At 46.8% G+C, this 18,024-nt stretch overlaps 1 protein-coding gene across 1 annotated transcript in view; it reads left to right on the top strand.

The window, feature by feature from the left end:
- Nucleotides 1–16,862, top strand: part of LOC124550820 (potassium/sodium hyperpolarization-activated cyclic nucleotide-gated channel 2-like) — a 117,000-nt gene extending 100,138 nt beyond the window's left edge. Inside the window, exons 2-3 of the mRNA XM_047125546.1 lie at nucleotides 3,006–3,213; nucleotides 16,464–16,862. Coding sequence (XP_046981502.1) covers nucleotides 3,006–3,213; nucleotides 16,464–16,862 — 607 coding nt within the window. The remainder of the gene's footprint in view (nucleotides 1–3,005; nucleotides 3,214–16,463) is intronic.
- The last annotated feature ends 1,162 nt before the right edge of the window (nucleotides 16,863–18,024 follow it).

Here is an 18,024-nt window from a genome sequence, read left to right as displayed (position 1 = left end):
TGTGTAAGAAACGTAATGAGACTGACAACCCTATGTTGTCCTCCTTGTGTAGACCGGTGTCTTCATCCCTTCCAAATGCTCAGTCCGAGATTCAGCTCCGTAAAGCCGTCATGTGATTTTTGAGAGCGCCATCAGTGAAGTTGTGTTTTTGTTGTATGTTATAAAAGTGAAACAGTGGAATTTAGAGCAAGGTTATGCCATCAAATTTTGTGCCAGACTTGGAGAATCCGTTAGTGGGACCTTCGAAAAGTTGAAACAGGCTCTTATCAAGAGCATAAGTTTTCGCTGACACATATCAGTTTTGGAAGGCCGAGAACACGCTGAAGATGAACCTCTCTCACGGAGACGTTCAAATTAAGAAATGTTGTGTGTGTGCGTGCTCTTAAGGGGAAGTTTACTATCTTTCGGTTCAGAAAATCGACTTTTTTAAAATTGCATTTTTGGATCCTTAAAAGTGTTTAGAATCCACCCCTGAAACGGTTTTTCCGAATACGGAACGGAAATGTTTGTTATTCGCGGTTGTACAAAAAAATGCACCTGCCTGAAATCGGCCTTTTTCACAAACCAGTTTTTTTCTTTCGAAGGGCGAATTATTGTACCGGTGCTTGGGAGGAAACGCACAAAATTGAAATGAAAGTTTGAACGCTTGTGTTTGGAAGTTAGCCCCCAAGCATTTGCATTCTGGTGCGAAGACTGTGGAGATTGCGACTTTTCTGGCAGTGAGCAGCTTCAACGAAAGATATTCAGCAATTCTGAAGATTATGACAACGATGGACGTCACCCTGGGACTCTATTCGACGCAGTTCACCAAGCATTCGGACGACCACCGCATTCAAGCGGCCGAAAACCGCTTGTCACCGGCCGTACGAGCGGCTCTGGAGCAGCGCAGGATGGCCCAGATCGAGCAGAACGCCCTCTATGAGGAAGAGAAAGGATTAGTTTATGGATCCGGAATAGCAGATTGAATGTACGTTGCATAATATTGCATTTATATGTAGTCTAAACTTCAAACGCGTTTTCCTCAAAATGACTTTTTTTTTTTTTTTTTTTAGCGCGGTATGGTAACTTCAAATCTACTGAACCGATTGGCACGATTCTTTGTTTCCGACGAAGTTAACTAAATTGTCTAGGAGTTGTACCACTTTTATTCCGATCCATCAACTATAAATATTTTTACTTGGCCGACGAAGTCGAAAAATCGATGAAAAACACCTATTTTTTTCAAATGGCTGCCATTTTGTTTCCTATGGTCTAAATAACTTAATCGAGGTACAAGTCCTAAAGAATCTTACAGATTTCGCTAACGTGAACTCGATTCTGATTTCAGACGAGCCGGCTGACCTGTGACATACCGCGCGTGGAGGTCAACATCGAAATTTTGTTTCGTTTCGACGGCACTTCTGCCTTTGCTCTTCGACATTTCCACTCGAAAAATTCCAGTTTATAGAGGAAATACCAATAAACATTTTGACCAAATTTGACTTTGATATCTATAACTCATCACGAGAAAAAAATTCTCAAAGAACATGCTTTTTTCGGGTCAAAAACAGTAAACCCTCCTTAATCAAGCGTTTTACTAAGATGTCCTTGATAGGCCCAGGAAAAGGGTGAATCGAGTGAGGCCGGACATTGCAGACAAGAGGATGCTGAATCGTGACAACGCCCCATGTCATTCGGCCACTGCCATCGGAATTTTTCACCTGAAAAGGTATAGCTGTTGTTCCACAGCTACTACACTCACCTGAACTGAGTCCCTGTAACTTTTTTCTTTTCCCGAAACTGAGAGATCTGTTAAAAGGACGCCACTTTAGAATTATCTAGAACATGAAGACATTGTGACTGTTAAAGGTCCTATGAATTGAAGTCCTTAAGCGCTGCCACCAAGGCGGGGAACAACGATTCTGCCGGTATATAGCTGCCGGAAGAAATTACTTTCAAGGGGGCAGAATTGTTCTTTAAAAAAAATTCCCAGATAGGAAAGTCAGTCTCATTACTTTTCTCACACGCCTCGTATATTAGTCTGCTTCACATATTCCAGTTCGTATTGCGGTTAGGAAAATAAGTAATAAAAATGAAAATGAAATCGGACGTGGAATGACAGAAAAGAGTGAATTACAGGGAAGTTTCAAGAAATAAATAAAGCAGATAGCATAATTGATGGTGGTACGACAGTGAAGTACAGCGTTCATCGGTAGCTAGCGCGGGCTGGCCGCAGGTCCGTGCCGGTCTATCTCGGCTGCAGTGCTTGATGTGCCGTTCAGCGTAGCGGGCGTCCTTCGAGGGAGAGGCGCGCTGACCCCTGCGCCCTGACCTCATACAGCGCGCCAGTATAGGTTGGCCTCTGCGACCCTGCGACGACATTCTCTGACAATTCACACTAGGAGCTCAAACGTGAGGAGTTAAATTCTTCAAAAATTTCCGAATAAATGGTTGAAATCACTTTGCCCGTTAAGGACACGACCGGAATGCTTGTAACATCCCATCCGTTGCTTGTCTCTGGTTTTTGCGTGTCTTCGCCCCCTGACAAACAACTTACAGAGAACTTGGGAGTGGAACTGTACGCAAAAATGGATAACGCTAGATTTAAATGTGGCGCTATCACCCCTAATTAATCTGCGGTGGTAGTGTTGTCGATAAATCACACCTATTTTTACTTCCAAACTTGAACGATCACGAACACTTAGGGTGTTCAATGACACTAAAGACGTACACAAAAATAAAATAAAGCAAAAAAGGTGAATTCAGGATCAACTACTGAAAGTAAAGGCCGTACTGAATCTCAATAATTTTGTTATAACATTCAGATCAATGCCGAATAAAGCACAATGAACAATTTACAAGTTATCCTCCTAACTGGCATTCGCAGTAACTGTGTTAAAATCGGTCCAAAACGCGATCTCTTATAATTTATATAAGAAGAACCACTACACTGCAAAGTACTGTGAAACCTCTGTGTAAACAGAAATTGTAATTGATCCAACTATTGAACGTTACTCCTAACACAGGCCGAAGCGGGAGCGATCTCACGGTAATGTTCCTGCTGCAGCGGCGGTCTCCGACGGCGACGGCGCGGCCGTGCGGTCGGCGTGCTGCGTCTCGGAAAGTACACTCCTACAATACTCGAACAACAGTCTGCTGTCCGTAAACTTCTCCAATTGCAACAATGTTTCCGTGAGCAATGAGCTGGTGCGGCTGACGTCCTCCGTCCTCTCGGTACGAGAGCCCAGAATGAAAGACCTCTACCGAGAGTCCAGCAAGATCGCTCTTCACCTTTGCTTTCTCACATCAACTGATACCGATCGAATCACACCACTAGAAGCTCTCAAAATACCCAGTTTGCCAGTGCCGACCAATGTACGGCCTGGGAATAGAACTCTTTTCCACAATTCTTTTATTTCTACAAAATTTCACAAGTAAACTCCGCCCTCGCCGGCTGGGAAGAACCACAGCTGTGGCCAATAACACGTTTACTGGAAGTTTTCTCCCAAGAGACCACTCGAGGTTTTCCCGGCAAGATTCCCGGTCGTAGCGAACACAGATTCTTGCATAGAAAGTTTGTTATTCGGAACTCCTGGCCTGCCCCACTTGAATTACTCGAAGGCGTAAAATTAGTGGGACACAGGCGAGAGCAAGCACAGGAAAGCCCGTCCAGCTATCCACTGCTCTGTTTTGGTGAACACCTGCAGCCGCGCGTCCCTCAGAGGCTGGCGGCCGCAGTGGCCTCTCTAAACGGATTACAGAACTTCCCCAGTTCATCATTCATACCGTCAGGCTGTGGCCTTCGGCGGCTAGCCGGGGAGGTGGGCGAGCTCTGTCTCGCGCACTGCCTTTCCGCAAAATCTCATAATTATAAAATCGCTGAATTCTCGCGTGCCGACGCGTTTCCACATAGATTTCCTACACCGTAATTTAGAGTATTACTCCAACAAAACTTACAGTGTCACGTTAAATGGACCCATGTAAGGTGAAAGGCCGTTGCCACCTTACTTGCTGGCTCTTATTGCCGACAATTTCAAATTCCTCCAAACTGCTCAGATATCTACATCTTTATGACTTGCCACACTGCAGCATAATGAGAGGTATATTACGTTTATATTATTATTTCTGTTTCGTTTTTTAACCTCTTAATCAAGTAGACTGTAATGCTTCCGTCTTTTAATTCTATTGTAGATTCTGAAGACGGTTATTCCATAGCCGAAGCCGCTAATCTAAACTTTGGTCATCACGACAGTTGCATAAAAATTTATGTAAAACGTATAGTCGCTCTCCAGTTGATTAAAAAATTGTTCAAATGGCTCTGAGCAGTATGGGACTTAACGTCTGAGGTCGTCAGTCCACTAAAACTTAGAACTACTTAAACCTAACTAACCTAAGGACATCACACACATCCGTACCCGAGGCAGGATTCGAACCTGCGACCGTAGCGGTCACGCGGTTTCAGACTGAACCGCCTACAACGGCTCGGCCACAACGGCCGGCTCCAGTTGATTAGTCTATGTCAGATTCTTCTCAAGCTTTTCTTCTGCCCAACTGTGGCGACCGCCAGCCGTGTCATCCTGGGCCCAAAGACGTCACGGGATGCAGATATGGTGGGGCATGTGGCCAGCACACCGCTCTCCTGGGCGTATGTCAGTTTACGAGACTGGTACTGTTGGGGTTCATGGCTTGTTTGGGCGCAGTCTTGTTCCGCCAGTACCTCATCTCCTACACTCTAATAGAGTATAGTACACTGCCCAGTGACGTTTACATGAGCACCAGTCGAACGCCTGAATAACCACCTTCTGACTAGGGGACTCGTTCATGCAACTGGTTTCCACTGACTACTACTCGACAGACGTGGACTCTTCACGCCTTTTATTAGAGGTGTGAGCGGTCCTCGTCTACCGAGTTGAAATCTACGGTAACCAGCTGGCTAGTTCGGGGTGTAAAGGCACCAAACTACAGGGTCATCAGTCCCTTTTCCCTGACGCAAGCAAGGCTCGAGGTACAGAAACATCCAACACCACACGTAAAAAGAAACCGAATGGAATGAACAAAAATGGGGAAAACATACACCACAAGGAAAAGTAGAAGGTATTAAAACCAGAGACCAGATGGTCTGGGCTGGCTGATCACAATAATAAAAGAGGATGAGCCAACCACTCTGCAACACATTAAAATGTCCATCCCAAAAAGACAAGGCGAGGTGAACACATCTAGGGAAAAGACGACCACAAAGACAAACAAATGCGAAGTGCGACAGAGTTAAAATGGAGGGAGGGTGGCGACCTCAGAGAGAAGGCTAAAATCCCTCCCTTAGATAGTACGTTAAAAACCCCAGCTCACGAATAAAAGGTAGAACTAAATCTGCTGTTGAGGCATTGCCGCCCAACACCGATGTGGGGTGCTGGCAAGTTTAGAAGTCTGCCGCAGAGCGGCTAAAAGTGGGCGGTCCGGCAAGACGTGGACGACAGTCATATGAGAGCCAGAGTGACACCGAGGTGGGTCCTCGCGACAGAGTAGGTAGCTGTGGTGTCACCGCCAGACACCACATCGTGCGGTAGCGTTCTCGCTTCCCACGCCCAGGTTTCCGGGTTCGATCCCCGGCAGGGTCAGGGATTTTCTCTGCCTCGTGATGACTGGGTGTTGTGTGCTGTCCTTAGGTTAGTTAGGTTTAAGTACTTCTAAGTTCTAGGGGACTGATGACTATAGATGTTAAGTCCCATAGTGCTCAGAGCCATTTTTTGAACACCACACTTGTTAGGTGGTAGCCTTCAAATCGGCCGCGGTCCGTTAGTATACGTCGGATCCGCGTGTCACCACTATCAGTGATTGCAGACCGAGCGCCGCCACACGGCAGGTCTAGAGAGACTCCCTAGCACTCGCCCCAGTTGTACAGTCGACTTCGCTAGCGATGGTTCACTGACAAAATACGCTCTCATTTGCCGAGACTACAGTTTAGCATAGCTTTCAGATAAGTCATTTGCTACGACCTAGCAAGGCGCCATATTCAGTTACTATAAGTACTATATTCAAGAATGTATTCTGAACAGATAATATCGTGAATCATGTACCGTCAAGAGCGACGTTCATCATTTATTGATTAAAGTTGAGTATGAAACTAATTACGTCCGCTTTCTGAATTCTAATTCCTTGTCATGTTCCAGACCTCACGTCAGTATAGTTCTTCCCTCCTCACGCCAGCCTGCATGAGCTAAGACCCGTGCATTTCGGCCTCCTGTAGTAATACGGTGTTGGCTCTTCTGCCAACACAACAGTAGCGGAGCCGGCAGAGAAGCACAGAGGCCCTGCGAGAGGCCCGGACGGAGGTCTTCCACACACTGGTGACCGCCTTTTGAAGCGCAGACCGCCGCGAGCCGTGCAGGGAGAGGGTCAGTGAGGTGCTGGAAGGCGCCGGCTCCAGGGCCGTGACCAGCCTGAACCAGCTGGCCACACACATTCTCGACTCGGCTTAACTCTGGGGAGTTTGGTGGCCAGGGTAGTACCGTAAACTCACCTGGGAACAACGCACGAACGTTATAAGCTGTGTGACACGTTGCGTTGTCCTGATGGTAGATGCCATTATTCCAAGAAGAAACAGACTGCATATAGTGGTGGACACGGTCCCCGAGGACGAATTAATGCTCGTTTTGGCCCATAGTGCTTTCCTGAATGACGAGATCGCCCAAGGAATTCCGCGAAAGCATTCCCCAGACCATAAGGCTCCCTCCTGCGGCCTGGGCCCTTAACACGATTGTTACAGAGTCCGATGTAGCCTAAAACACGATTCATATGAGAAGGTCACGTGTCGCTACTCGGTGGACGTTCATTTGCGGCACTGGCGTGCAAATTGCAGCCTTCGTCGCCGATGAACAACAGTCAGTGCACGAACCAGTCGCCTGTCGGGGTGGCCCATAAACAAAAACGTTTGCTGAACGGTCGTTGGGGAGACCCTGCTGGCAGCCTCTTGCTTTATCTGGGAAGTCAGCTCTGCAGTTGCACGACTGTTCGCCCGTAGGCCACAGCCATCGTTCAGCCCCGTCATCTGTACAGTATTGCAATGCCTTTGTTGTTCAGGACTACGGCGCAGTGTTCGATCGGACATGCATGCATGTGTAAAGGAACAGCCACCGCAGCGGCTACGTCCATTGTGTAAGATGTGAACTGTATTCACAGTTGAGAATATGGAGAATCGTCAGCTGTATAATGGAACGACGAGTACCAAAATTGTCGGACGGAGACTCGAACTCTGGTTTTCCGTCTATCTTGAGCGGTCGCCTTACCGTTAGTCTATCCAACACGACTCACGGACATGTAGTTTGACGACATGAGGATGTTTGGGTCTAGCGCTGAGTCTTGCTCGGACAGCCTAATGGTAAGGTGACCGCTCACGGTAGACGGGAACCCTGGGTTTGAGTCCCAGTCCGGCACATTCCATTAGACAGCTGATGGTTGCTCGTATTCGCAACTGCGGAAACATTTCATCTGTCACCTGTTGTGAACCACAGTTGCCTTGGCGCCGATTTTGGATAGCGGCACTCGAACAGTTCACAAACTCAGCCGTTTTGGAAATGCTTCCACATCTACATTTACACCTACATGGGTACTCTGCGAATCACACTTACGGGGGGCAGGACGTCAAACGGGCCGACTTGGAACAGGAGAGGCACCACAGGACATTTTAATTTCCACTGTCTATACGTTTACAAAAAAATTCGTAAAACTTTGTCAGCATGACCAGGAAGGATTCACGATTCACACTCATAGCAGTGGAAGTGCAAAAACATAACAAAATAATTTTTTTTTCGATATGAAATTTCATCATTTTTTCACTTACTGTTGGCTGCATTTGTTGCTATAGTTATATTTTTCTTCGCAAATAAGAGAGATTCTTCGATGAATTTTGCACAGCATACAAACCATACTTACAGGTGTCTGAAACTCTAGAATTTACCAAATCTATTAAAAACTGTGGTAAAAATTGAGATAATTAACTATAAACTTTCTAAACATAAAGTTTAAAACGTAACAGCTCATTCATTTTCTCATAAATTTAATAGATTCTAGAGTTTCAGACACCTGTAAGTATGGTTTGTATGCTGTGCAAAATTCATCGAACAGTCTCTTTACTTATGAAGAAAAGTGTACCTATAGCAACAAATGCAGCCAATAGTAACTGAAAAAAAGATGAAATTTCACATGTAAAAAAAATTATTTTGTTATGTTTCTGAACTTCCGCTGCTACGAGTGTGAATCCTGAATCCTTCCTAGTCATGCTGACAAAGTCTTATGAATTCACTTGTAAAAGTATAGACAGTGGAAATTAAAATGTCCTGTGGTGCCTCTCCTGCTACAAGTCGGCCCGTTTGACGTCCTGCCCCCCTTAAGTGCCTGGCAGAGTGTTCATTGAACCACCTTCACAATAGTTCCACTGTCGAACAGCACGCGGAAAAAATTAACATTTGAATCTTTCCGTGCGAGCTTTGTTTTCCCTTACTGTATTATGATGACCTCTCTATGCAGGTCGGCGTCAACAGAATATTTTCGCATCCGGAGGAGAAAGTTGAGGATTGAAACTTCATGAGAAGATCCCGACGCAAAGAAAAACGCCTTTGTTTTAATGACGTCCACCACAAACACTGTGTCTTGCACGTGACACTCTCTCCATTATTTCTCGGTAATACGAAACGTCCTGCTCTTCTTTGTACTCCGCTAATCCTGTCTGGTAAGGATCCCACACGACGCAGCAGTACTCCAAAAGAGGACGGACAAGCGTAACGTAGGCAGTCTCTTTAGTACATCTGTTACATTTTCTAAGTGTTCTGCCAATGAAACTCAGTCTTTGATTTGCCTTCCCCACAACATTTTCTGTGTGTTCGTCCTAATTTAATTAGTTCGTAATCATCATTCGTAGGTATTTATTTGAATTTGCAGCCTTCAGATTTGATTGATTTATCGTATAAACGAAGTTTAATTGATTCCTTTCAGCATTCACGTCGATGATCTCATACTTTTCATTGCCTACGGTCAATTGGCAATCTTCCCACCATACAGATACACTACTGGCCATTAAAATTGCTACACCAAGAAGAAATGGAGATGATAAACGGGTATTTATTGGACAAATGTATTGTACTAGAACTGACATGTGATTACATTTTCACGCAATTTGGGTGCATAGATCCTGAGAAATCGGTACCCAGAACAACCACCTCTGGCCTTGACACGCCTGGGCATTGAGTTAAACAGAGCTTGGATGGCCCATGCAGCTTCAACACGATACCACAGTTCATCAAGAGTAGTGTCTGCTGTATTGTGATGAGCCAGTTGCTCGGCCGCCATTGACCAGACGGTTTCAATTGGTGAGAGATCGGAAGAACATGCTGGCCAGGGCAGCAGTGGAACATTTTCTGTATCCAGAAAGGCCCGTACAGGACCTACAACATGCGGTCGTGCATTATCCTGCTGAAATGTAGGGTTTGCCAGGGATCGAATGAACGGTAGAGCCACGGGTCGTAACACATCTTAAATAAAACGTCCACTGTTCAAAGTGCCGTCAATGCGAACAAGAGGTGACCGACACGTGTAACCAATGGCACCCCATACCATCACGCCGGGTGATACGCCAGTATGGCGACGACGAATACACGCTTCCAATGTGCGTTCACCTCGATGTCGCCAAACACGGATGCGATCATCACGATGCTGTAAACAGAACCTGGAGTCATTCGAAAAAATGAAGTTTTGCCATTCGTACACCCAGGTTCGTCGTTGAGTACACCATCGCCGGCGCTCCTGTCTGTGATGCAGCGTCAAGGGTAACCGCAGCCATGGTCTCCGAGCTGATAGTCCATGCTGCTGGAAACGTCGTCGAACTGTTCCTGCAGATGGTTGTTGTCTTTCACACGTCCCCATCTGTTGACTCAGGGATCGAGACGTGGCTGCACGATCCGTTATAGGCATGCGGATAAGATGCCTGTCATCTCGACTGCTAGTGATACGAGGCCGTTGGGATCCAGAACGGCGTTCCGTATTACCCTGCTGAACCCACCGATTCCATATTCTGCTAACAGTCATTGGATCTCGACCAACGCGAGCAGCAATGTCGCGACACAATAAACCGCAATCGTGATAGGCTACAATCCGACCTTTATCAAAGTTGGAAACGTGGTGGTACGCATTTCTCCTCCTTACACGAGGTATCACAACAACGTTTCACCAGGCAACGCCGGTCGACTGCTGTTTGTGTATGAGAAATCGGTTGCAAACTTTCCTCGTGTCAGCACGTTGTAGGTGTCGCCACCGCTGCCCCCTTTTGTGAATGCTCTGAAAAGCTAATGATTTGCATATCACAGCATCTTCTTACTGTCGGTTAAATTTCGCGTCTGTAGCACGTCATCTTCGTGGTGTAGCAATTTTAATGGCCAGTCGTGTATTTTTTCTAAATGGTTTTGCAACTTGTTGTGATTCTCTGATGACTACTGGTCGATAAACGACAGTATCATATGCAAACAACCTTGGAAGGCTGCTCAGATTGTCTCCTAAACCGTTTATATAGATGAGGAACAGAAGAGCGCCTATAACGCTACCTTGCGGAACGCCAGAAGTCACTTTTGTTTTACTCGATGACTTTCAATCAATTACTACGAACATCTACCCTTCGCCGAAAAGCGAATAATGGTGCCCTTTTAGATGGTTCAAATGGCTCTGAGCACTATGGGGCTTAACATCTATGGTCATCAGTCGCCTAGAACTTAGAACTACTTAAACCTAACTAACCTAAGGACATCACACAACACCCAGTCATCACGAGGCAGAGAATGTTGTGTCTAGATAAGACAGCCTAGACACAATGAGAGGAAGCCGAAAGGCACGCACTACGCTCACGCAGATGGGCGTGAGGTCTGAAACAGGATACGTAATGAATGCTATAAAGAAAAGTACGTAGCTTCTGGAATACTTAACTTTAATCCATCCTTTTGGTACATCTGGAGATTGTGGCGATACAAGTGAGACTCTTTAGATACATGCAATGTTACTAATGGCGCCTTGCTAGGTCGTAGCCATTGACTTAGCTGAAGGCTATTCTAACTATGCAAATGAGCGAGGCTTCGTCAGTGTACATCGCTAGCTACGTCGTCCGTACAACTGGGGCGAGTGCTCGTCCGTATCTCGAGACCTGCCTTGTGGTGGCGCTCGGTCTGCGATCACACAGTGGCGACACGCGGGTCCGACATGTACTAATAGACCGCGGCCGATTTAAAGCTACCACCTAGCAAGTGTGGTGTCTGGCGGTGACACCACAGAGAAAATCCCTGACCCCGCCGGGAATCGAACCCGGGAACCAAGGCGTGGGAAGCGAGAATGCTGCCGCACGACCACGAGCTGCGGACCGTTTTAGATGGCAGATAATCGATCCGTGACCGCATTATGGCAACGACTGCAGTGTTTTCCGCGTCCCCCAGCTCATTTATATACCCTCTACTGCTAGCGCTGCCGCTGTCCCCCCTACCCCCCATCTCTACACCCTACATCTCCTTTCCCAAGGTGGCTTCCATCAACTCCCCCTCCCGGATCATGTCCTCTCTCCCTCCATTTATCCCTCCTATCAACTCTGATCCTCACTCCCCCTCCTTTCCTCTGTCCTTTTCCCAGGCTCCCTCTCCCCCCCTTCCATCCTCTTTCTTCCCCACCTCCCCTCTCTTTGACCCCTTCTCTCCCCCGAGTCCTTTTACATTTCCCTGCTCTGCCTCCTCTCATTCCCTCTTGCGTCTGCCCTCTTGCGTCTGCCCTTCTCCCCCTTTATTAGTCCTCTCCCTCCTTGGTTCCTCCCCCCCTTTTTCGTTTTTTTGCATCCTCCCTCCTTGTTCTTCCCCCTCCTCCAGTTTCCCCCCCCCCCCCATCTGTCTTTGGCTCGGGAGTGTCATCTTTGTGCCGCCACTTTCGTGCAGTGTTCTACATTGAGTGTTTTACAGTGGGTATTCCGTGTTGTGTTTTTTGGGAAGTTTGCGAACGGCCATCATACTGTCACTGAGTGTGCCTTTTATCTCTTGCGAACAGAAACCAGACTGTCGCCGTGTTTTTTAATTGTGTGTGTGCTATGTTACTTGTCTGATTCCTGTGTCTTTTATTAACGTTGCCAACCCCTTTTGCTTTCTATTTTAACTTTCCGCATTTTTCCGCCATTTTACATTTGACGTCACCATTTTATCGCCTGTTTTTCTTGTTTCTTTTCTTCTCCCGCTTTTTAAAATAAAAGTCTGTTGGCTGTAGAACAGCGTACTAAGCTGCTGCCAGCTCGCCCCCTTCGGGGGGAATTGAAAATCAATAATGGAAAAAAAACAAACGCTGCCGCCTGCTGTCTCTGAGTGCTTATCGCACGTTGACGTCGAGTATAGGCGTTGGTCACGTAAATGTGACTGGCTGTTGGCCTTGCAGTTTGAAGTGTGGCACCACCTGTCAGCTTCTTATAATAAGTTTATTGCAACCAAATGGGCATAGAAATGCAAAGTACAATGATAATAACAAACGAAACTAGAAATTTTACCTATTGACGCAGAAGAAACTGACAGGGGAACCTCCCCATCGCACCCCCCTGAGATTTAGTTATAAGTTGGCACAGTGGATAGGCCTTGAAAAACTGAACACAGATCAATCGAGAAAACAGGAAGAAGTTGTGTGGAACTATGAAAAAAATAAGCAAAATATAGAAACTGAGTAGCCCATGCGAAGATAGGCAACATCAAGGATGAATATGAGATCAGGAGCGCCGTGGTCCCGTGGTTAGCGTGAGCAGCTGTGGAAAGAGAGGTCCATGGTTCAAGTCTTCCTTCGAGCGTAAAACTTTATTTTTTTATTTTCAGACAATTATCAAAGTTCAGGCACTCACACATAATCAAAACCGCTCTCCAAAATTCCAGGACATGTTCAGATTTGCTTGGACATATGCAGGCAGGATTTGACGGTCTACACACGGCAAAATTTGAAAACGTTAAAGACATGTTTTGACAGAGCACAGGGAAAATTGTGCGACTGTGAAACTGTTGGATTCATTTGTTGCAGTTTATGTGACAAACTCTTATGTTTTCATCACTTTTTTGGGAGTAATTCTCACATCCACAAGCAAACCTAAGTCGGGGAATGTAGAAGAATCTTTTTACCCATTCGCCAAGTGTACAAGTTAGGTAGGTCGACAACATATTCCTGTCATGTGACGCACATGCCGTCACCAGTGTCGTATAGAATATATCAGACGTGTTTTCCCGTGGAGGAATCGGTTGACCTATGACCTTGCGATCAAATGTTTTCGGTTCCCATTGGAGAGGCACGTCCTTTCGTCTACTAATCGCACGGTTTTGCGGTGCGGTCGCAAAACACAGACACTAAACTTATTACAGTGGACAGAGACGTCAATGAATGAATGGACAGATCATAACTTTGCGAAAATAAAGAAAAATTTTCCACTTGAGGGGAGATTTGAATTAAGGACGTCCCCTTTCGCAGCTGCACACGCTAACCACGGGACCACGGCGCTCCTGAGTTCAGATCATCCTTGATGTTGCCACCTATCTTCGCATGGACTACTCATTTTGTATATTTTGCTTATTTTTTCATAGTTCTACACAACTTCTTCCTGTTTTCTCGATTGATCTCTGTTCAGTTTTTCAAGGCCTATCCACTGTGCCAACTTATAACTAAATCTGAGGGGAATGTGATGGGGAAGTTGTCTTGTGAGTAGCACAGTCACTGTGCTGTAGTGGTTGTCATACTAGACTGTTGCATGGAGGGTCGTAAGTTCAAAACCCACCTGAACTGCAAAATTTTAATTTCTATATTCGATTCGAGTACTTTCTAGAAGTATCCAAAAACGTCAAGAATAATTGTGCTGGAATGTTCTGTAACTGTATATATACATTATGTATTCTGGTCAGAGGCAGTTCGCTCCGCGCTCTTGTACGTGGAAGTGCTGAATAAGCTTTCGTTAAGTGAAGTTAGTGTTCGTCATTCATCTAAATACACCTTCTTCTACGTGACATTATTCTGGTGGAGGCGCTGGGTACTGGAACTTGTGACAGCGCACGTTATCGACGACACACTGGCTCCCATCAGGCCACGAAAGAGCCGGCGTTTACGTGGCGAGAAACCCGCGATCGCAATCTACTGGAGACGGAAGAAGAAGAGGAAGTTACGGTGACAGAATCTGTGTGCCACCACATGAGGCATCCATCCCGGTTCTCTGGTGACGATGGCCAAAACCCAAACAAGTGGCTGAAAGTATACGAGTGTATAGCCAAATTTAACAAATGGGATGACACCGTGTGTTTGATTGACGTATTTTTCTACTTGGAGGGCACTGCCAAACAACGGTATGAGAACAACGAGGAGAAGTGTTCCAGGCGGAACTGTGCAAGTATTTTTGCGACACTAAACGACAGAAGTGCCAGGCTGAAGATAAATTAAAGTGCAGGCACAGCGTCCAGGAGAAACTACAGCATCCTTCATTCAAGACGTCTTGGAGGTGTGTAAAATAGTGGATCCTAGGATGAAGGAGGAAGATAAGGCTGCACATCTCATGAAGGGTGTTCCTGAGGACATGTATCAAGCCCTACTCCTGAAGGAGGTTTCGACAGCAGAGGACTTCATAAAATGGTGCCAGTATATCGAGACACTGCAACAGTGTAGTATCATAACCACTACACCACGGTGACTCTGCTACTCAGCTTCTTCTGCGACAATACTGTGAATTGCACAGTCACTTGTTGACCGTGTCCTTTTGGTACAGGGTTCTATATCGTAACGTTTGCATATCTGATGACACAGTTAACACTCACACATTGCATTTAGTTCATGATACGATGTGTCGTTGCCAATAAGGTGGTGGAAACCATGGGATTGCCGTTGTGATGGTCACGTGTCTCATTTGGAAGTTGTCGTTTGTCCATGTTCGGTCAGTCATGGAGCCTGTGCTGTAAAATTCTGGAGGTACGTCTTCCCTTTTTTCCTTCATTGTTTTAAGTAGACTTTCCAAAGCGCTGCTCATGCGTAGCATCAGGTTTGTCCGTAGGTCTTCAGTGAGGAAAGGTTCCCGCGCCAGCAGGTGCACAAGTCTGGATCGTGTTGTTTTGGACACTCCTACTGCTTTCTTTATATAGTCCGCCTTCACTCTTTCTAGTATCGTTAGGTTGAAATGGGTCTAAGCATTATCCGGCTTAACGTCTAAGGTCATCAGTCCCCTAGATTCAGAACTACTTAAACCTAACTAAGCTAAGGACATCACACACATCCATGCCCGAGGCAGGATTCGAACCTGCGACTGTAGCAGCAGCGCGGTTCCCGACTGAAGCGCCTAGAACCGCCCGGTCACAGCGGCCGGCAGATCGTTATGTTTTCCTCTATAAGACGCGGTCCGATAATTTCTATGCCGTACGTCAGTATTTGGAAGATTTTGGCTCTGAACAGTGCCACTGGTATCTCTACGCTAAGCGATCTGATGTTTTGTATTTCATGTACTGCCATTACTGCTTGCATTGCTTTCTCTGTTACATGTTTTGTGAAACATTTTGCAGTTGTTTGTATTGTGACCCCTAGGTATTTGAAGTCTAGTACGATTTTCAATTTTCCCTCCCGTATGAAGATCTCGGCTGATGCAGGTGTTCTTTCTCTATTTCTGATTACCATCATTTCTGTTTTCGCCACATTTATTTCGAATCCTTCTTCAACACGCTAATCTTCCATATCGTTTATCGCTTCTTGTAACTTTGCAATTTCCTTTGCTAGTATTATTCGAATGTTATCTATCAGAGTAAATCGCATGGTATGGTGAGAGCCTTACGTTGCGACTTAAGCCATTCGTTGCAAGTCTCTGTATTTCCGTCTTATTAAGGATGGTTGCGGGACTCGGCTGTTCGACAGAGGATGTCACATTAAACATCTCTCAGCCGTCAATTTTCACCCTTATTTTATTTGGCAACCAGTTTCAGCCTTGTACTAAGGCCATCTTCAGGCTCCTGACTGACGTGTAGGAAGAATCTACTTCGGTCGTGATCAAAACAAATGGTTCAAATGGCTCTGAGCACTATGAGACTTAACTTCTGAGGACATCACACACATCCATGCCCGAGGCAGGATTCGAACCTGCGGCCGTAGCGGTCGCGCGGTTCCAAACTGAAGGGCCTAGAACCGCTCAGCCACTCCGGCCGGCGATCAAAAAAGGGGCCAACGGTCGGTAGATGATGGCTGAAGTGATCACTGTAGCAAATATCTACTAATACCAGTATTGCTGGCCCCTGTTTTGATCACAACCGAGGTAGATTCTTCCAACGCATCGGTCATGAGCCTGAAGATGGCGTAGTAAAAGGCTGAAACTGGTTGCCAAATAAAATAAGATTGAAAATTGACGGCTGAAAGGTGTTTGATTTGACATCCTATTTCGTAGCGAATGTGGAGCGCACTGGAGTGACTGGCGGCTCTGTGGCGTGCCGCAGGAGACGAGGCCGCCCCCGCCGCCCCCGCGCTGCCTGTCGGCGGCGGCCCTGCAACAGGCCGAGGTGGCGCTGCGGGCGCAGCGGCGGCAGCTGGCCGACCTGGAGGCGGTGCGCGCCCTCTCGCCCCCGCGGGCTCCGGTCCCGCCCCCGTCGCCTCCGACGCCGCCCCCCGAGGCGGAGGGGGCTGCTCGGCGTCTGGAGGACGCCAGGCGGCAGCTGGAGGCGGTGCGCGGCGCGCTGGAGGCGGCGCCGGTGGTCAGCTGCCGCAGCGTCGCCACCGACACTTCCTCCGAGACGCCGCCCCCGCCGCTGCGGCCCTCCAAGCGCGTCCAGGCGTCGCCGCCGCGGCGCGGGAAGGCGCCGCCGCCCACAACCAGGTCAGCTCTACAGCGCGTTTAAAAGTACACTGAAGCGCCAGAGAAACTGGTATAGGCATGCCTATTCAAATACAGAGATACGTTGCGGCGGCGCGGTTCTTTCCGTCCCTTTACGACGGACCTGCACCTACCTGTGAGCATTGTCTCAGCAGATCATCAGTAGGGAAGCCGAGTGAAACCTACTGTGCTTCGACGTGAACCAGGCTGCAATTAAAGTCACTAATCTACGTTTCGGGAGAAAATTTTCACACGAAATGAAAGGTTAGAAGTTTTGTCCTCAATTAATATATTCTGAAACTTAGGTGAACAAGTATCACTGCCAAGCCCGTGCTAGTCTTAACACAGTCACTCGCAATCCCTTTCACTCACGTTAGCAAGTTTATGTTGTTGCATTTCCCGAAAACGTAATAGTTACAAAAATACTGATTGTTTTTGATTGAGAATGCTCGCCAAATATTAAGTCTGTCGGTACCTAATGCAGTCACAGTTCTTAGCCACCGACCTGCTGAATACGCCACGCGCAATATACGTCTTTTCTCGTCACAAAATTCACTTAAAAATTCCGAAATTTCTACACACACATTGCAATAATTATGCCGTCGCTTCCCAACACTTTTGATGTATGAAACACTGCTAGATCCGGCAACTTGTCATTTCCATCGGAACTACTACTACACATGTCCGATCTCTTTCATGGCTAGGCTTCTGACTACTCTCTAGATTGGCTCTGAGCGCAATGGGACTTAACTTCTAAGGTCATCAGTCCCCTAGAACTTAGAACTACTTAAACCTAAGCAACCTAAGGACATCACAGACATCCATGCCCGAGGCAGGATTCGAACCTGCGACCGTAGCGGTCGCGCAGTTCCAGGCTGTAGCGCCTAGAACCGCCCGGCCACCCCGGCCGGCTACTCCTCTCCAGAATTCTCTGTCTTCTCTACCAGCAGAGAAAGGCGCGCGAAGAATACTGCTCTTCCATTGGTCTGTTTACTCAACAGCCAATCGCAAAACAACACTCTCCCGCTTCAGTCCGCGCATTTCACCAATAACCAATTGCAAAGTAGTAAACCTAATGACTGCACTTTTTACCGACGTAATTATCTAATATGCTGAAGTTTTGCGTATGCATAAAGTTATTTACTGTTGTTATTTATACCTGAATTAACTTTCCCTTTACCATAAAC

Source organism: Schistocerca americana, chromosome 9 (assembly GCF_021461395.2).
Source record: "Schistocerca americana isolate TAMUIC-IGC-003095 chromosome 9, iqSchAmer2.1, whole genome shotgun sequence".
Lineage (NCBI taxonomy): Eukaryota > Metazoa > Arthropoda > Insecta > Orthoptera > Acrididae > Schistocerca > Schistocerca americana.
Note: the sequence above shows the minus strand (reverse complement) of the source record. Positions and strands in the feature narration are given on the sequence as shown.